This window comes from Syzygium oleosum, unplaced genomic scaffold (assembly GCF_021117445.2).
Source record: "Syzygium oleosum isolate NSW1041296 unplaced genomic scaffold, Sole_v2.1 Sole_v2.02, whole genome shotgun sequence".
Lineage (NCBI taxonomy): Eukaryota > Viridiplantae > Streptophyta > Magnoliopsida > Myrtales > Myrtaceae > Syzygium > Syzygium oleosum.
This window is the reverse complement of record NW_026607486.1, coordinates 23,117,991-23,138,464: the sequence shown is the minus strand read 5'-3', so window position 1 is coordinate 23,138,464 and position 20,474 is coordinate 23,117,991. Positions and strand designations below refer to the sequence as shown.

Here is a 20,474-nt window from a genome sequence, read left to right as displayed (position 1 = left end):
GAGCAATCTAGGAAGAGAGGATAGGCTGGACCATTGGATTGCTAACCGAAATAGTTCCTGTACAATGTTTTGGCAATTTCAAGGGCATCTCCTTTTGCCTCCACTGCGTAAATTTGTGTTTCTGATAGCCAGTAGTTTGAGTATGATATCCGCTCTTTTCTCCACTCCTCTAACTCAAATTTCTCATTCTCTCTCAAACTTTTGGTTAAATAAGAAAAGAAGCTTGACGCTCGTGACAGGTAATGGTCTTCCGTGAGACCACTCCAGAACTTGTCTGCTGATCAAAGATAGGAGACTCTCTTATCAAGTAACAAAGGCACACAAATCCGAAAGTGTGTATAAACACAAGCATGCGAGCATATGTAAACACGCATACAGATATACAGATAGGAGCAGGTACAAGATGTACCATAATCATGAAGCTTGCTCTGAACTGCTTGATTGTTATCATACCACATAGTGACTAGAAAGTAAAAGCACTTTAAGAAAGTAAAAGCACTCCATATGGAGGAGGTTAAAACGGTGCGGTGTGGGAGTACAGTCGTGGCATAGAAAATAGTAACAGGCATAGAAAATACAACTACAAACTAGAGTCATAAATGTAACTGTCAAATTGTCACTACTACTTAGCACTGGACGTGGACGCTTCAAGAAGACCATCGTGTATCTTCGCGGTCACCTCTCGCATGGCTCCAGGACCTTGCGGAACGAATAGCATCGAGGATTTTGAATTTCCGCCTCTATCTGACATGGAGTCAATATACTGGGACATGAGGGCCAAGTCGAAGTAGTCCTTGCCAGTCACCCCTGATATTTTGCCCGAGATGTCCCATGCAACATCCGCGGTGGCTTGACTGTGACGAGCAACAGAGAGTTTCTTGTACTCAACCTCCCCTTCAGCCTTCCACTTCGCTGCAACCCACAAAAACAAAGCTTTGAGTTTAGCTTTTAAGCACCAAATAAAGTCGAATTTCCAGCATTATACAAATCCTTTTTTCGTCCTTCAGAAACATGAGATTTACTCTCATAAGTTGTCTAGATGGCCACAAACCTTATCTACAATGAAATATGCAGCTTTTAAATTTAAACCTTTGACATATGGCCTGTCATGTAATCATTAACCATTTAAAAATTTTACCATGATGAACAATTATCTAGAATCAATTGGCAATTGTAATTTCAAGGTTACCATTCTTGGCTTCAATCACAGCTCGCTCAAGTCCCTCATCCAATTTTACATCCCAGATTTGGACTTGCAGAATCTCATATCCATTGAGACCAACAGGCTGCAAAATTTAGAGAACTCCAGTTCAGTTTATCTCTCATAATAACATCAAGAAGTCTAGAGTGGACAATCTTTTCCATTTCTTTCATAATAGCTTGGGCAATTGCATCCCTCTGCCCAGAAACTTCGTCCATGTTTTGCACCGCAACCATAGCTCCGATCACTAGAATGATTGAAACAACAAAATCAGGCATGCAATAGTCGTTGCTTACCCGAAGTGTTAATTGAAGGACTAAAGTATGTTACTTTCGCATGTAAATTGTACAAATTTGTTCCAATACTATATTTATACTGATGTGATGAAATTTATTTGGCACATACCCTTGAGCACATATCCCTGGATCTGACGTCTTGGATTACTCTGCATGTAAAAGGCCTCATATCGTTTTTCTGGATGGACTCGGTATTGCACATATGCAACAACATTGACAAAATCATCGTCCTGTGAGATAAATATCACGTGAGGTCATTACTTATTCAAGCATTTACATGTTAATTGGTAACAAGTGACAGGCTGTCATCTCACCAAACTGAAACGAGATAAGAAAATTGATAAATTCATCAACATTCAACTCTAAATTCACCAATTATTTGAAATACATCAATAGATTTGCACTAATACTTCTCGACCAACCGACGAAAGCTAGTTTAATTGTGAAAATGTAGTTCTCATAGCGGTTTGAAAACAAAACATTCAAGAAGCAATGTGCTGATTCAAACAGTTTTTGTTTCCCACTAAGATGATCACCGGTGCATTTGTGTACTATATAGCAAAATCATCTAGAATGAAATCTAAATGTTAATGGAAGTTTGCACAAAAACAAAAGATTGAACAAACCTTGGTCTTTGTTCTGCATTTCACAAGCAAACTCTGCCATTGGGGTGACAGCTTCCCGGCGAGCTGATATCCGCAAATCCATGGAACAAAATGACACCCAGGTTGAAGAGTTCTGTCAAACCTTCCACACCTCTTCGTAAAGCCTACCATTTGTTCCTCAACTTGGACACAACAACACACGTTACCCATCTTATATGTATATAAGTGGATCCTGCAGAAAGCATGCAATTGTTAGTTTAACACAAACCATTTTCTTCAAACTTTCAGTAAAATAAAAGCCATATGGGTATGTCACAACCACAGATCCTTTCAGTTTCATCCAACCACCAAAAACCTGGTGACATTTTACACATCTAATCTAATCTAACCCAAAATTCAACCAGCAATCAATGCCTACATGATAAGTAACATTGTCATTTCTTTTATTCCCATGTAATCAACAACTGAAAAGACAAACATGGTTTGCTCTAGGGGTTTAGTTGTTGATTACATGGAAATAAAAGAAATGGCAATGTTACTTATCAGGTAGGCATTGATTACTGGTCGAATTTTGGGTTAGATTAGATTAGATTAGATGTGTAAAATGTCACCAGATTTTTTGTGGTTGGATGAAACTGAAAGGACCTGTGGCTGTGACATACCCATGTGGCTTTTATTTTACTGAAAGTTTGAAGAAAATGATTTGCGTTAAACTAACAATTACATGCTTTCTGCAAGATCCACTTATATACATATAAGATGGGTAACGTATGTTGTGTCCAAGTTGAGGAACAAATGATAGGCTTTACGAAGAGTTGTGGAAAGTTTGATAGAACTCTTCAACCTGAGTGTCATTTTGTTCCATGGATTTACGGATATCAGCTCGCCGGGAAGCTGTCACTCCAATGGCAGAGTTTGCTTGTGAAATGCAGAACAAAGACCAAGGTTTGTTCAATCTTTTGTCTTTGTACAAACTTCCATCAACATTTAGATTTCATTCTAGATGATTTTGCTCTATAGTACACAAATGCACCGGTGATCTTCTTAGTGGGAAACAAAAACTATTTAAATCAGCACATTGCTCCTTGAATGTTTTGTTTTCAAACAGCTATGAGAACTACATTTTCACAATTAAACTAGCTTTCGTCGGTTGGTCGAGAAGTATTAGTGCGATTCTATTGGTGTATTTCAAATAATTGATGAATTTAGAGTTGAATGTTGATGGATTTATCAATTTCCTTTTCTCGTTTTAGTTCTGTGAGATGACAGCCTGTCACTTGTTACCAATTAACATGTAAATGCTTGAATAAGTAATGACCTCACGTGATATTTTTCTCACAGGACGATGATTTTGTCAATGTTATTGCATATGTGCAATACCGAGTCCATCCAAAAAAACGATATGAGGCCTTTCACATGCAGAGTAATCCAAGACGTCAGATCCAGGGATATGTGCTCAAGGGTATGTGCCAAATAAATTTCATCACATCAATATAAATATAGTATTGGAACAAATTTGTACAATTTACATGCAAAAGTAACATACTTTAATCCTTCAATTAACACTTCGGGTAAGCAACGACTATTGCATGCCTGATTTTGTTGTTTCAATCATTCTAGTGATCGGAGCTATGGTTGCGGTGCAAAACATGGACGGAGTTTCTAGGTAGAGGGATGCAATTGCCCAAGCTATTATGAAAGAAATGGAAAAAATTGTCCACTCTAGACTTCTTGATGTTATTATGAGAGATAAACTGAACTGGAGTTCTCTAAATTTTGCAGCCTGTTGATCTCAATGGATATGAGATTCTGCAAGTCCAAATCTGGGATGTAAAATTGGATGAGGGACTTGAGCGAGCTGTGATTGAAGCCAAGAATGGTAACCTTGAAATTACAATTGCCAATTGATTCTAGATAATTGTTCATCATGGTAAAATTTTTAAATGGTTAATAATTATATGACAGGCCATATGTCAAAGGTTTAAATTTAAAAGCTGCATATTTCATTGTAGATAAGGTCTGTGGCCATCTAGACAACTTATGAGAGTAAATCTCATGTTTATGAAGCACGAAAAAAGGATTTGTATAATGCTGGAAATTCGACTTTGTTTGGTGCTTAAAAGCTAAACTCAAAGCTTTGTTTTTGTGGAAATTTGCCTGTTCGACTATACCTGAGGTATGTTAGTTGTCACTGTGCCAGCTTTTGGATTTGGCATGAGTCCTCGTGGTCCAAGAAGCTTTCCCAAACTGGCAACCTGACACACAGTAAATACTTTATGAAAATACAAACCAGAAATCTTATAGCTTGGATATGTGCATAGATAGCAAGTTCCTGACAGAAGTTCATCAAGAAGCCCGTGAGCAAAAGTCACCAGTTAAAGATCTGCTAGATAAACCTCCAGTGTCCTTCTTAACCAATTGCACAGGAATATTTTGCAGGCATATCAAATAAGACCGGCTAAAACATAATCAGAGAAAGGCAATTTCTACTTTAGCTTCCAAATGAATCAACCAAATCCTGAGAAATGTTTCAAACACACACACAACACAAACACATACACACCCCTTAAAAGTTGAATTCCATCTGAACCATCATCATCATCATGTATAATATGAGATAAGCCACCAGTACCAGCGCAAAATTGTATGCTCATCAAAGATTTGCAACTTGTCAGGACAACATATCATAGGGAGAAGACATGTTACTTCACAATTCTTCGTCAGACAAGATTTCCAAGTTACTTCAAGCACATGGAAGCAGAAGTTCGGATAAACAAATAATCAGCCATATAAATAGCAGAGAAGCACCTTGGGCATCATATCTGGGGAAGCAATTAATTTGTCAAAATCCATGAATCCTCCCTTGATCTGTTCTATCAAGTCCTCTCCCCCAACTAAATCTGCTCCTGCATTCTTTGCCTCATCGAACTTTTCACCTACAGATGATCAGCACCTCCATGATGAGTCAAAGCAACAATAACTATGTTGCTGTCCAATGAAAATTCATCAAGTGTGTTTACTTCCAAGCCAATGCTTGATATGCGGTTCAGATGACAAGTGGATAATATAATGACAGTTCTGAGTTCACCATCATTCATCAAAGCACGAGTCGGCTTAATAAGCAAAATAATACTGAGGATTGAGCTACCACCTTGAGTAAGCACAGCCACTTTGACGGTCTGTCCAGTTCCTTTGGGTAAGTTCACCTAGAGACAGAGATTATTGGACTATGAGGAATATCTATATCACAGAAACATGAGTTCAAGGTATGAAGCAAGCAAGAGAACTCACAGTTGCCCTCAGCTGTTGATCATTGTACTTAGGGTCAATGTTCAGCCGGAAATGGGCTTCAGCAGTTTCGACAAACTTGCTACTTGCTGTCTCTTTCAGCAAGGAAATTGCCGTACTCAGGTCATACTCCTTTTTGTTTTCTCTAAGTTTCTGAATTTCCAAGAATCTCTTCGACCTCGTCTGGCATTTAAAAGATGTAAATTAACCAGGGCAAGCGAGAATAAGGAAAAATGACAAAATGCTTGCTAAAACTTTGATAAGAGCAATATATGAACATGACTTGAGCTCCGCAATTCAGACTTATACCAGGTGCCAAGGTATAGGTAGATCTTATTGTAAATCATCATAAAGAGCTCTGAGAATTTCAGAAAGTAAAACTTGAAAACCGAACTTAGAAGCCGTACTTCTCATAAGAATCACTACTTGATTTTTCCAACTATCCAACAACAAAAATCAGAGATTATAAAGGAAAAAGAAGTAAGACAAACGATGATACATCATGAATCATAAGCACATGTTAAGTGAACAAACCAACAAACCATGAAATCTGTTAAGAGGCTCGTTCTTCTAATCCTTAGACAACTAAATTCCAGTGGGCATTTTTCTAATGACTAGTAGGATAATTAAGCCTAGTCATGGAAAAGAATCATCTTCCTTCCTCATACTCGGATTGAACAGTCGAACTAAGACAATAAGCAAAAAAAAAAAACTAGTGCCAACACAAGAACCCTACTAATACACAAACTACATACTCTGTCCCTCTTGAGTGGCAAAGCCGCTTTCCTAGGCTTGGGCGGGGCAACGGTGGCAACAGCAGCGCCTTCTTTGGATTCGTCCGCCCCTTCCTCGACCACCTCCGCCTCTGCGACAGACGCTACGGCGGCCACCACAAGGCCGAGAGAGCTGCCGCGACCGGAGTCGTGGTGCCTGGTTCTGGAATCATCCAAGCAGCAGAAATTGAGGGAGTTGAGAATCAAGGGAGAGAGGAAGAAAGAGCGGTGATTCTTGAAGGAGAGGAGCGAGGGGGTGAGCTCCTGGACTGCGGATAGGGAGGAGGATGGCGAGCGCGCTAGGGCTACTGGCGACGGCGTTGCGCAAGACGCGATTTTTTTTTTTTGTTTGGGTCTAGTGCTTGGCTTTGAGATAGAGAGCGGAGGACTGTCGATACGATTCGAAGTAGTCATGGCCACAGGCCGGTTTCGGCCCGGAACCGGCCCGGTCAAATCCGGGCCCGGCCCGTTGACCGGGCCCGCGGTTCTGGAGGTGTTTTGTGTTGGTTTGGGTGTGTGTGATTCTCTGTCTCCGTCTCAGAAAAACCCAGACTCAGCAAGAAACATGGCTTTTGCCATTTTCTCGTTAAGCCTCTCTCCACACTCTCCCTCTCTCTCGTTTACAGCTCATAATCACCACCACGGCCCCCACTCTCACGACAGTCTCTCTCACAGCTTCATGATCGTGACGCGCCGTGTGAGCTCTGGGCGTTGGTCTCTACTTCCCCTGCACATCATTCCTCTGCCATCCCCCGCGGCCGCTGCCTCTCACCTATTCCCTACTCTGGTGGCGGGGGTGGCCCTGGTGGCAGTGGCGGAGGCGGAAAAGGAGGCGGCAGTGGAGGAGATGGTGGCGATGGCTCTGGGTCCCGCAACAGAATCGAGACTCGTCTTGCTTTAGCTGAGGTAGCCTCCACAAACTGCATCCCTCAATAAAGGTAGAAACACCATGTGTACATGTTCATGCTGAAATATTACATCAATAGTGCTAGAGATGCTAAGATTAGTGACGCTCCTGTTAGATGCTTGAATATGATCCATTTAGCTTAATCAAGAGTTACATTTGGTCATAATTCAAAATGTTAGCATAATACTTGTTGATTTGCATGTACCCTTGCGCATGCCTTAGACTACCTTATGGTGCATGTCCAAATAAAAATGTACACTTTGCTCAGTTTGATTTTCTTTGAGGAACTGCACTCCTTTAATCTTAAGACTTATTTGTCCCCTCTCGCAGTTAAATTTGAACGTACTTGTGCGATTTCGATCTATGCAATTCACATTGTATGTTACATTGATGCGATTGTGCTCAATCAGGTTTCAAGGACATTGGACAGCATCCCCAAGGACTTGGCCACAGCAATACAGGCGGGGAAGGTGCCGGCAGCAGTGGTGGAGAGGTACTTGGAGCTTGAGAAGTCAGCGGTGTTCTTGGCCAAGGTTGCAATGGAGTGTGGTGTTGGCATCTTCACCAAGGTTGCTCTCTCTGATTGTGATACTGCTTATACTGCACTCACACACATGCTTTGTTGGGTCACGCTAGACTATGACTCGATCCTCCAAAAGCGACTCCTGAGACTATTCTCAACTTAAAACTCTTTGAGGGTATCAAATGAGCCATCAAAGATTAGTGAAGTTTGAAACTTTTAAGTCTAGGAAATGTAATCGAAGAGACATTAAAAATCTGAAAGGCACTGCACAAATCACTGAACAATTACTTGAAATTACAGTCTCTTCATTTTCTGTTTCCTGTTCGTTTCTTTCTTTCTTGTGGTAGAAAGTAATTTTTTGGATTTCTTAATTGTGTTTCCTATTCATGGGTTGAAGTCTGAAACCATCATAAAGATAAAGTGGAAGTATGCAACATACAACAATGTGATCATGTACCTTTTTAAATTGTTTCAGAGCCACAAAAAGATAATGGAAATGATAAGACGGGAGATAGAGGAAAGATTATCATCTCCGGATGCGCGCAAGGGAGATCTATTGGATCACTTCATCAGTGAAACGAAAAATGGGGCTTTCCTGACCAGTAAATTCATTTCGTACATGATCATGGTGCTCCTAATCGCTGGATTTGCAGCAGTATCATCCGCCATGACCATAGCCATTAAATATCTCTCCGAAAACCCTGATGTGGTTCAGAAATTAACGGTAAACTGTTCCTTTCCTGAGCTATATATAGCTAAAGTGCTATCCAAGTTCTCGGAGGTTTCGTGGGTATAATTTCCTTACAATATCTTCTTTCAGCATATCCACGATCAGGAGGACAATGAGTAAGTCATTCGCAGCAGAAGTGATGGGACCGCTGGGATGACGTGGAAGGAATACAAATCCATGACCTATACCCATCAAGTGAGGGCCTAATTCCAAAAAAAAACTCAAACTTTACACTTTGTCCTAATTATACCCTGAACTTTTTTTTGTCTTAAAAAAAACCTCAAACTTTTCTCCGAGTCCCAAATCTACCCTACCGTTATAACTCCATCCAATTAACGTCAGAAAACAAAAAAAAAACAGAACCAGCGGCTGCGGCGCGGCCAAGCCTTCGCCGGTGGCCGCCGCCACAGCCGCCGGGAAGGAGCGGCGGCCCTCGCCTGGGACTTCCCAAAGGCCGGCGACCCTCGTCGGCCACGGGCGAGTCGCCGGCGAGGGCTGCGGCCCCGATATGGGGCGAGGTCGCGCCCTCCCCGAGACGGGGCCGGACCCTCGCGGCGACTCGCCGGGGCCTAGGGTCGCCGGCCTTCGGAAGGCCCGGGGCGAGGGCCGCCGCTCCTTCCCGGCGGCCGTGGCGGCGGCCACCAAAGGCTTGGCCACGCCGCACCGCCGGTTCTGTTTTTTTTTTTTTTTCCGACGTTAATTGGACGGAGTTATAAGCTGTAGGGTAGATTTGGGACTCGGAGAAAAGTTTGAGGTTTTTCTTGAGACAAAAAAAAATTCAGGGTATAATTGGGACAAAGTATAAAGTTTGGGGTTTTTTTTGGAATTAGGCCATCAAGTGAGTCAAGGAGGAGAAAAAGCAAATCAATTTCTCACTCTCTCTCATTTTTTTTATGCTTTGATCTTTAAGATAATTGAAAATATGGAATGCCTTACTATATGGTCAGATGTCATTAGCATAGTTATGATTACTCTCCCTAGTGATCCATGAGATACATCTATCTTTTCTAATCAAGAACGTCCGAAAGAAAATCAATCCTCGGTCATCAACGAGTCACTAAGACTCGAGAGCATTGCGGCGGCAATCTTTAGAAGAGCAATAAAGGACATCCACACAACTAATGGTTAAATTTCTCTCGCTTTGCTTCTAGGGATGAGCAAGGTCCGGGCGGGCGGTTCCCAACATGGAATCGGGAACCACCCACTAAGGACCGGTTCTGAGAAATGGAAACCGAGAACCGCCCGTTAGTTCCATGGATCCATCCAGGAACTGGACGGGTCCGGTTTCCGGGTGGGTCCATGGAACCGGTCCTACAAAGTTTCACACAAATGGAGGTGACCGGGAGTGAGAGAGGGAGGCAATGAACTGCTAGCGGCGCAGCCGTAAGTTGATGGAAATTGAGAGTCGAGCTTCAAATTAGGAATTTTATAGTTTTCATTTTTCTAAAAATGTTTTTTTTTGTTGAAATTTTTCTTAAAAATTATATATATTACCGGTTCGGTCCAGGTGGGCGGGTGGGCGGTTCCACGCTTAGAACCGGAAACCGGACCGGTACTCAACGGTTCTAGTAAATTAGAACTGGGAACCGGATTGGTCCTCACGGGAACCACCGGTTCCGGGCCGGTATGGTCCAGTTCCGGGCGGTCCGGGCAGTTCCCTGTTCCTTTGCACATCCTTATTTGCTTCCATCCTATTTGTCTTGTACCTATACACAATTCCGAAAGGCTGGACCATCATCATTGTTCAAGCAGGTCTCCATCTGAATTCGGAAACTTTTGAAGATCCACTCGTGTTCAATCCATCGAGATGGAGGTACCAATTTATGAATAGTTATAATGCAACAGTATTATCTTAATCATATGGCAGTATCCACAACTCAGCAAACCACGAAACAGAAGAAGCCTTAAAAAAATGCTGTGAATTGTTGGCTCAAAGTTCGTGTCAAATTTGGAGTTTGGATCGTACCTAGAGATCAAGATAGGTAAAAGAGTTTTTAGAGGTACCCATGGTGCGAGGAAGCTGGAGAGATCGAGTGTCTGCCCATATGCGCGCAGAAGCTTATAGCTACTGAGCAACAGGCGGGCACCTGACTATTTAACGCCGGGAGCTCGGATTGACTTGGGTGGGTGCCCAGTTAGAGGCCCAAATAAGGCTCTCAGCTCTTAATAGGGGCCGAGCCCCCAGGCGTCACACCTAACTTGAAAGCACGGGATTTAAAGTTTTCTTTTTTGACTTATTTTCACAAGTTACACATTAGAGAAAATAAGAGGAGTGTTAGTGTTTTCTCTTTGCGAGTTTCATAATGATTTTTTTTTTTAGAGAGATTATGAGATAATACTTGTGGGTTTGCTTTAAGCATAATTTCTGCCTAAGAAACACTTAACGAATTTCTTTGTAGTTGGCTCTCCTTGTAAAGTAGGTACCGATACTCAAACCGAACCACCTAAACTTTTTATGTTTTTATCGTTCATTATTGATTTCTCTAGTAATTTCGTTTTGCTATCCATTAGTTTTGGCATTATTTTTTTATTTTTTATTTTATTTTTTGATAATCCGAACTCCCGCACCGGCCGCACTACAAGGGTCCGATCGGCCAAGTACCAACCGGAGGAGAGCTAATCTGGCCTCACTAACTAGCCTCTATGTAAGTCAAGAGTATGATAAGGTTACGCGGCAGAGGGGACTCGAACTTGGGACCTGGGACCCCAAGTCTTACACCCTTACCAATGCAGCCAACCTCTTGGAGGCAATAGTTTTGGCATTATTGTCACAACAAAATTAAGAGGGTCAAATAATTAAAAGAAGATGTTTTATGGTTATTCGTTCAGTAAATGACAAAAGAAATCGTATTACAATGTCAACTTGATAATTTTACGTATGATGCTTTTTGAATGTATACTATATATATACATGAGAGTTCAACTATACTACACAGGAAACCCCAGTCATGTCTAATCCAAGATATTGCTGCCATGATGTCTTGGATGAACTTAGACACGAGAGTCCGGCTGTGGAGTGGTATAATTTAATATGGAGTAGCGGCGTTAGCAAATACAATTTTATTGGTTGGTTAGTATGTAGGGATAGGCTTCCGACAGTAGAGATCATATCACGGTGGATGACCTCAGTCGATGTCCAATGTACCTTCTGTAGGGCAAGTATAGAGAATAGGACTCACCTTTTCTTCCAATGCGAATGGACAAGTAGCATCTGGCGCAATATTCTTGCGCAACAGGCGTAATGTATGGGGATGGAATGAGGAGCTTCAATGGATGGTTAGAGCAACAAGAGACAAAGATTTGGCAGCGAAACTCCTCAAAGTATCTTTCCTAGCAACTGTATATTGCACTTGGATGGAGTGCAACCATAGACGGTTTCAAAACAATCCAACTAACATTCAGATTATTTAGGCGAAGGTGCGGAAAAATGTAAGAGGTAGAGCTTCGTTATACCAAAAAATCAAACCTTCGCAAGCTAACGTTGTTTTAGCTACTTTATGGAGACTTCCTACCTCCATGTTCTCAAATTATTAGTACTAGTTGTAGTGCCGGGGAATGCCCCTAAGCTGCTGTACATCATCTGTTATATACTACTTACATTTTACACCAAAAAAAAAACTATACTACACAGGATGGGGGGGTGGGTGGTAAACGTGATTGGAAAGCACTTCACACCATTTGGTGGGGCAGGGAGGCCTTGTGCTGGAGGTTAATATAGCAGAGCTCTCATGGCAGCTTTTCTCCAATTGCTTGTAACAAAATACAAGTAAGTTCTTATGAAAAAAATACAAGGAAGTTCTCATTTTTTGTCTATCGTTCTTCGTGGATTCGGTCAACCGAATACAGGTAAGTTAAAGAAGACAAGGCCCGAGCTTTTCTCCAACCAGATTTCTGATTGTGAGTTGCAGGTATGGACATATAAGTTTATGTATGGATGATGTCCATGTTTATAACCCACCAATTAGAGATCTAGTTGAAAAGAAGTTATTTTCTCCAACCAGGAATGAAAGTAAATGTCGCTCAGTAGAGTAATGATAAGTCCATGAAGGATACTTGTTTTAATCTTCAAATGGTGAATATGGAATTTGTTTGTATGTTCAACATCAGGTGGACAAAAGTCAAAAATGAATAACGTAGATACCATTATTGGAGGAACACATTTATGTTTTCAAGATTAGTGAATGAACCTATGGTTAAACAATAACACGAAATTGCGTGTAGAAGCATACTTGAACATGGTTCGTGAGAGCTCAGAGGGTTCAAGATATCATATCTTTGTGATATGTTAGATTCGATAATTTATATCTTTTAAAGTTTGTTATGCTAGTGATTAGCTCCCTCTGCTTCTAGTTTGTATTAATATATACCTTTTGCATTTATTTGGATAGTTACTCATTACTCGAAATGTGACCGACTCTATGCAACGACGGAGGTGGCATGTGTGGTTTCGGGGGGGAATATTGTCCAAAAAGTCCTAAATCAATTGTACTGCGATCAATTCAATTATAAATATTTTAATTATGCTAATTTAGTGTTAAACCTTTTAATAGATTATAAATGTAGTCTTTCCGGCTAATTTTGACCAGGATAATTTTTTAAATATTTTTTTATTGATTTCTTTTTATATTTTTTTCTTATCTTTTCTTTCGTTTTCCTGTCCTTTTTCTTTTTTTCTTCACCGAGCTGACTGAGGGCCGGCAATCTCCGCCGACCATTGGGCAAGGGCGGCACGGGCCACAGCGAGGGCGTCCTAGCCCTTACAGGCCCTCGCTGTTGCCGGCGAGGGCCGCAACCCTTGCCCCGGTGGCAACGCCACTTGCCCCGTGAAGAAAAAAGAATAGAAAGAAAAGAAAAGAAAAATAAAAAATCAATAACAAATTCAGAAAATTTTAAAATAAATTATTCACTTCAATGCCGTTGTGCGACGTAAGACGGCCAGCATTAACTGAACCTTCACGTCGGTGATTTCTGACCAAAACATGAGAAATTATCTCTACAATCTTTCTTGAGTGTATTAAAAAAATTGTTGATGTAAATCCATGTATTTTAGAATAGAAAATAAAGAACGAAAATGTAATCATTGGAAAGGAAAAATGGTTATTGCTTATTTTTGTAATATCGGAAGGAAATAAAAATTATGAAACTTAGGGTTAATACCACGAAAAACCCTAAACTGGTACACCTGTGACAAATTTACCCAAAACTAATTTTTTGACCACCAAAAATCTCAAACTGGTATATCTGTGACAAATTTAGCCCAAACTAATTTTTTTACCATAAAAATCCCAAACTGGTATATTTGTGACAAATCTACCCTCTATTAAATTGAATTAATACAAAAAAAACTATAAACTTGTACACCTGGGATAAATTGATGGTAAAACCCCAAATTGGTACATTCATTAACTGATATGTGTCATTTAACTAAGTAATTTGACAGTAAAATTTAATGGAAACTAACAGAGGGTAAATTTGTCATAAGTGTATCAGTTTGGGGTTTTTGGTGGTTAAAAAATTAGTTTTAGGTAAATTTGTTACATGTCTACCAGTTTGGGATTTTTCGTGATAATAACCCAGAAACTTAAAAGTGGGTCACATGCCAATCATTGATAATGTGAAATAATCTATATTTTTTAGATTTATTCTATAAGCAATGGTCATTAGATTAGATTGGATTCCTAAACGTCTAGAGTGTGGTCATTGTTGGATCATTTTATATACGCTTGTTCTAACTTATTCCAATCGATTCCGTACCCAATTGTATCTAGGTCAAACCCCCTTTGTTTTTATTTATTTATTATTATTATTGTCAAAGTAAAATTTCATTTTTTTCCACGGAAATACAAGAGGAAAACAAGGCAGTCCAACCGCAAATCAAAACAAATCCTAGACAATTTCAAAATAAAATAAGTTCCAGATAACAAAATGAATTATCATAACAAAGTTATGGGTCATCCGCTTGAAGAGCAAATCTGCAACTTCTTCAAAACAAAATCGGCAACCGATCACCTGAATCCATCTTCAGTAACGAGCACACACCAAGATTTCCATCCATTGCTATATGATCGGATGTTTTATTTTCGGGTCATGGTCCTTTTCCGGGTCGGATTTCGGGTTGTGGTTAGGTTGATCGATGGATGGAGGGTCATGTTCTTCGGGCTTTAAATTGGGCCTTAAGGATCATTCCTTATTCCTTGGGCTTTGGAATTTGGGCCGACACCGACCTCAACATTGCAAAAAAAAACAACTGAGCAAAATTCTGAAACCCTAACGGCTACAGCGACGAACGCAGCACACCCTGAAGAAGAAGAAGAAGAAGAAGAAGAAGCAGCAGCAGCAGAAGCAGAAGATGACGCAGAAATCGAACCTGTTCAAGGGCCAACAGAAGAAGAAAACCATCCCTCCGAGTCGCCATGGGAAAGCCCCTCCAACTCGCAAAGGTATCGTCTTTTCCTTCGTAGGTTTCGTGCGGGTTTCGAGACTGTCGTCGCCGGGTTCTGATGCGATTCGGCGTTCTTTCTTCTTCTGATACGATCGTGCTCTGATTATTGTCGCAGGGAAGAGGTACGTGAAGCCATTGAAGGTCACTAAGGACATGGAGATGGACCGGGTAAGTGTTCGCTCGCACCAGAGCTTTAAATTTTGGTTTTGGTCGATGGAATCTGCCAGCTTAGTTAGGTCGATTCCTTAGCTTCAATCTCGATTCGTCCATACATGTCTCGTGGTTTTCCGATCGGTGTTTGGGAAGTGCAGTTGCTTGCTTTGGAAGAATTTGATTGGGAAGCGATGATGATTACTCTGTCTGTTCTTCCCTCATTGTCATAATATATTGTGGAATTGGTGTAATCTTCGAAAGGTTTTGATTTGACGCCATTAGAGGTTCTGGGTAGAGCGGTCTGCTACAATAGATTGATTAGAGTGTCGAGAGAATTTCGTTTCGTGTCGAAAACCCTGACACTATCTGGCTCTTTCTCTTACAAGAGACTTCGTTTTCCAAGCTCCAAAGATGTTACTTGATTGCTTAAACAAACGTTGTAGCATCGGTTCTATTCTGCTAATTCTGTCTGCCGAGAGCATATTGATCTACCGCCTCTCTGTTGGAACCAGTGGAGGATTCTAGCGTGTCCTTTGGGATTTCTGTAGACATCCGAGGAAATTGAGAGGTTTCAATTTGATACACCCCCAGTTGATAATTTCTCTAGTCAGTTTGACATGATTCGATGTTTTGCATCTCTTCTTGCCTCCAGAAAAAAAAGTGCACTTTCCACTACTTTGAAATTTGCTTGGCTAGCATCTGCATGTGGTTTATTACGAGTTTACTGTCAGAACTGGTGCAATCTGAGGCACAATGGTTTTCCTTCTGTCATTTGATTTTTTATCATGCTTATTCGATTCTAGTTTAATATGATCATATTCTCATCGAATCTAATTCTTGGTAAAAGGAAGAAAATCAATCCATTAACCTGTGAAGTTGCCTTCCAACTTTCCCTCTAATTTTTTTTTTTTTTGGTTGATGCCTCTAATTTAATGATGCAGGAGATAAGCAAGTTCATAAACCACTGCAACGAAGTGAAAGCAGCCACCGCTGCTAACAAGGAAGGTGGTCAGCTAAGCATTGTCAAACCGCCACCCGAATCTACTGCTGGCGAAAAGAAATAAATCATTGTCGAGGTCGCAAAGAACACTGGTTAAAGACAAATGGGTGGGTTTGGAGACAAATGGGACCCCAAATTTTGGGATGATGTACTAACTTATCTGACAGTTTTTCCTATAGAAATTGCAATACGTGTTATTGTCTCTTGGAATCTCTTTGTTTTCTTCAGATTATTAGAGTTGGGACATATGTATGTATCTTTTCTGAAGGCCAAAGAAGGGAAATTTTGTAATCTAGGAGTACAAAAAACTATAGTAATGGATTGTGCCGTTTCTTTCATTGCATTTTTGCAAGTGTTATCACAAATCATGGGTAATCTTTCACCTCTTGTTCTATTTCCAGTAGTCTTCAGCTTGCAATTGATATGAAATGGGTGTTCCAATTATTTCTGAGGTCTTAGACAAAAGCCTCACACCACAGTATTCTCATCTCCTCTACATATCATCTGTTCTAAGAAATTTTCTGTACTGATCAGCTTCGAATTGCCTGGTTCCCAATTAACTTAATATTTAAGAATATTATGAACCTGAATTTTGTTGGGGGAGCGGGAGACAAGATACACGAGTATCCCAATTTACCGGTTAACCATATTTAATAAGGAAATATTTTCATTTCCTATGCATCAATCGTGCATTATACAGAAAAATAATATTTGAAACAACAAATAGAGGTGTTTAACAAGTGTAGCCCTTGAGCATTTGTTAACAAAATGATACTATCAATTCTTAGGGAGCACAACTGGGTACAAGAGCCCCGTTGCTTGATTACGTGTATCATCACGAAACTTTCATACTGTTGCTGAAATATCACTGCTAAAACCTTGACCCAAGTTTGTGGGCGTCGAGAAAATGTCCTGTCTTTACATGACCAGCAGTTGCATGACTAATTACCCCAGTGAACATGGGGTCGTCTCCTCTTTTAGTCATTGGTTTTTTGACTGAAAGCTTTCCTGGGTTCTCCAAAACTTTCTTGATCATAAGGACTTGTCTTGGAGGAAAAGTGGTCTTTTGAAAGTGCATATATGAGGATTAAAATATTGCCGATTTTCCCATGTATGATGCAATTACCAGTTGATATTGAATATGATTAGTTTATTTTCTGACTAATATCTGCTTTGACAACACGAGCCTTCACCCCTCATAAATCAAGGGAAAAGTGTCAAAAAAAGTCATAAACTTTTTGCATTGATGCCAATTTAGTCCTAAACCTTATTTTTGTGCCAATTCAGTCCTAAACCTTTTGCATTTGTGCCAATTCAGTCATAAACCTTTTGCATTTGTGCCAATTCAGTCCTTCGACACGTGAATAGCTATTAGCTGGAATGACTAAATTTGCACTAATGCAAAAGGTCTAGGATTGAATTGGCACCAATGCAAAAGGTTTCGGACTGAATTGGCACCAAAAAAAGGTTTATGATTGAATTGGCATCAATGCAAAAGGTTTAGGACTGAATTGGTACCAATGCAAAAAGGTTTAGGATTGAATTGACACCAAGAAAAGATTTAGGACTAAATCGGCACCAATGCAAAAAGTTTAGGACTGAATTGACACCAAAAAAAAGGTTTAGGACTAAATTGGCATTAATGTAAAAGGTTTAGGACTTTTTTGACCCTTTTCTCCATAAATCAATATTCTCCCTTTGGCCTTCACGGCTCAATCAGCCCTTGAGAACCTTGGCTGCTTCCTACAAGATTCCTCTCTCTGCTCGTGGGACGTTGAGCCCCTTATCACAGAATGCTTAGGCTTCATGGCCTTTTTTGAGAGTCTTGAGTTAGCCTACTGCCCTCGAGATTCAAATAGATCAGCAGATTGGGTTGTAAAGGCCTCAAGAGTTAAGGCACTTCCACGTTATTGGGTTTCTTACCCACCACCCCCTCTATGGGAGATCCTGTGTTTTGATGCCCCTTTCTCTAGAGGGCTATTTATTAAATGAAATGATAAGTCTCTGTTATGTCCAAAAAAAAAATCAGTATGAAAACACTTTTCATGTCTTCTTCTTTTCTCTTCGCTGTATACTGCTCTTCTTGCCAATACATTAGATGCAATAACTACGGATCAGTCGATCCGAGATGGTGATCATTTAATTTCAGTGGGTGGGAATTCTGAATTAGGATTCTTCTGCCGTGGTGATCCTCCAAGGCGATACCTTGGAATATGGTGCAAGAAAACACCCAAGATGACAGTAAGATGGGTTGAAAACACAGCCATTCCCCTTACAGATTCTTCAGGTCCTTTGAAGGTCATTAGCCAGGGGAAGTCCTGTCCTTTCGGACAGGTATGCAAGGGAAATTTGGCCCTCCAACTCATCTGTATGTGAACGACAGCTCCTGGATTCGGGAAATCTTGCTGTGAGAGACGTAGATGGTGTAGTCGGCTAAGTTCGTATATCAGAAATTAAAATCAAACGTTAGGAAAAACTAACCTGAAAGCAGTACAACCAAATAAGCAGAATGTTGATCCGAGCCCAACGAATTAACGTCGTGTCCTTAAGACGAATTTGGCCCCTCAATCTGTACCCGAGGATATTGGACAATCGTCTCCCAGGATAGAACGGATCTCGTTCCTCCGAAGCGGTACGTATTCGGAGGACTCCAACGAACGCAATTTTGCAGAACAATCGCACCAAATGACAATGATGAAGTGAATATGCGTAGAGTGCGTCTTGAAAAAATGAATGCCACGAAGTGATATCTATATTCCGAACTAAACTGTTCGGTCTTATTCAAGTGACGAAAAATGAAGAGTCGCGAGTTTTCGTGAATAGTAGCGAAGGGCTTCGGTTTTCGTTCGGGCGAACCGAACCTCACGAACAGACATGTTTGTTTGTCCAAAAATAAATAAATAAATAAATAATTTCTAAACAACGTGTCTGTTCGAAAACTAAAAAATAAAAAAAAAACCGATAGAGAGTGGACCCGGAACCGAACCGAACCGAGCCGGCCGGACGGACGGCGGCGGCGGCGCGCGCGCGGGAGGTGGACCGACCTAGCTTGACGTAGGTCCTCTCTCTTCCACAAAAGTGGGGTACCCCTTGGGGCCCAAACCCATTTGTGAGGCTCAACTATTTGAACCCATCTCCCATCTCTCTTCTACCCTATGTGGGACACTTTCACCCACACACTTCTCATTCAAGTCTATGGGATTTTGGTTCCAAAATCCCAACAATCCCCCACATGAATGAGAAGTTCAGATATCATGACTCTTTGTGTATGCATGAGATGCAATGTGCGATTATTCCATGAGAAAACGTTGCATCAGGATAAGTAGTCTGAGACCTTGAACTTTCCTTAGTGAAACCTATCGGACTTACTCAGTCAATCAGTAGACTTGATGTCTTTGAACTGTCGACCTTTGGTGTAAGCCTAGACAATAGAAATCACACAACTGTTTCTCGAACAAAATTGGTTCTCACTGTTGTGTTCGTTTTGGCCATGAACACCGCCTGGTCTCATGAGTGTTTTAGAGAATTCGGCCTTTTCAATTCTCACAGAAGCGGCCCTCACTTCACACTCACATAGGTGATTTCTGAACATATAGTATATCACATACTCAATTCGAATCATTAAAAGCTTTTGCTTAACCTTCACATATTAGTCTTGTCTTCATCGGGGAATGAGTAAAAATTTAACGATTACTCTACTGTCTTCATAACTTAGTTGTCCCTTTGAACCTAGATCTTGGGATCTCCAGTCAACTAGGTAGGGTTTCCGCTATGATGACTTGTTTATAGGCCTTAAACCCATTCCCCTTGATGTTTTTGCAACCATCTCTCCAGTTAGGCCTTTTGTCAATGGATCCGCAATATTATCTTTTGACTTCACATAGTCAATGGTGATAATTCCACTAGAGAGAAGTTGTCTTACTGTGTCATGTCTTCGACGTATGTGTCGAGACTTACCGTTATACATGACATTCCTTGCTCTTCCTATTGCCGCTTGACTGTCACAATGTATACATACAGCGGGCACTGGTTTAGGCCAATTAGGAATATCTTCCAAGAAATTTCGAAGCCACTCTGCTTCTTCACCGGCTTTATCCAAAGCAATAAATTCTGATTCCATAGTGGATCTAGCAATACAAGTTTGTTTGGATGATTTCCAAGACACTGCCGCTCCCCAAGTGTGAATACATATCCACTTGTCGATTTTGTGTCTTTAGTGCCGGTTATCCAATTTGCATCACAGTATCCTTCAAGTACCGCTGGATATTCTGTGTAATGCAAAGCATAATCTTGAGTATGCTTTAAGTAGCCCAATAAACGTTTCATTGCTTTCCAATGATTTTCATTTGGACTAACTGTAAATCGACTTAGCTTGCTAACCGCACAAGCTATGTCCGGCCTAGTACAGTTCATGACATACATTAAACTGCCTAGTATACTAGCATACTCATTTTGAGCCTTACTTTCACCAGTATTCTTTGAAAGATGTAAATTAACATCTATAGGAGTCTTTACCGGTACAATATCTAGATTCTTGCACTTTCCAAGAATCGTCT

The 20,474-nt window shown here is 40.7% G+C and overlaps 3 protein-coding genes across 3 annotated transcripts; 1 reads left to right on the top strand and 2 right to left on the bottom strand.

Annotated features, from left to right (window-relative positions):
* Nucleotides 1-406: 406 nt before the first annotated feature.
* LOC115684812 (50S ribosomal protein L1, chloroplastic-like) lies at nt 407-6,577 on the bottom strand. The gene is made up of 6 exons (XM_056308150.1): nt 6,146-6,577; nt 5,394-5,573; nt 5,254-5,308; nt 4,911-5,038; nt 4,274-4,357; nt 407-912 (listed from the first exon to the last, which is right to left on the bottom strand). The coding sequence occupies exons 1-6, from the start codon at nt 6,575-6,577 to the stop codon at nt 802-804; spliced, it is 990 nt and encodes a 329-aa protein (XP_056164125.1). The 3' UTR covers nt 407-801.
* Nucleotides 1,165-2,758, bottom strand: LOC130135209 (hypersensitive-induced reaction 1 protein-like). The gene is made up of 3 exons (XM_056303769.1): nt 2,124-2,758; nt 1,607-1,727; nt 1,165-1,448 (listed from the first exon to the last, which is right to left on the bottom strand). Exons 1-3 carry the CDS (start codon nt 2,310-2,312, stop codon nt 1,264-1,266), a joined length of 495 nt encoding a protein of 164 aa, XP_056159744.1. The 5' UTR covers nt 2,313-2,758; the 3' UTR covers nt 1,165-1,263.
* An 8,021-nt stretch (nt 6,578-14,598) lies between the features above and the next one.
* LOC115684954 (uncharacterized) lies at nt 14,599-16,256 on the top strand. The gene is made up of 3 exons (XM_030609920.2): nt 14,599-14,763; nt 14,881-14,933; nt 15,860-16,256. The coding sequence occupies exons 1-3, from the start codon at nt 14,673-14,675 to the stop codon at nt 15,980-15,982; spliced, it is 267 nt and encodes an 88-aa protein (XP_030465780.1). The 5' UTR covers nt 14,599-14,672; the 3' UTR covers nt 15,983-16,256.
* Nucleotides 16,257-20,474: the final 4,218 nt, after the last annotated feature.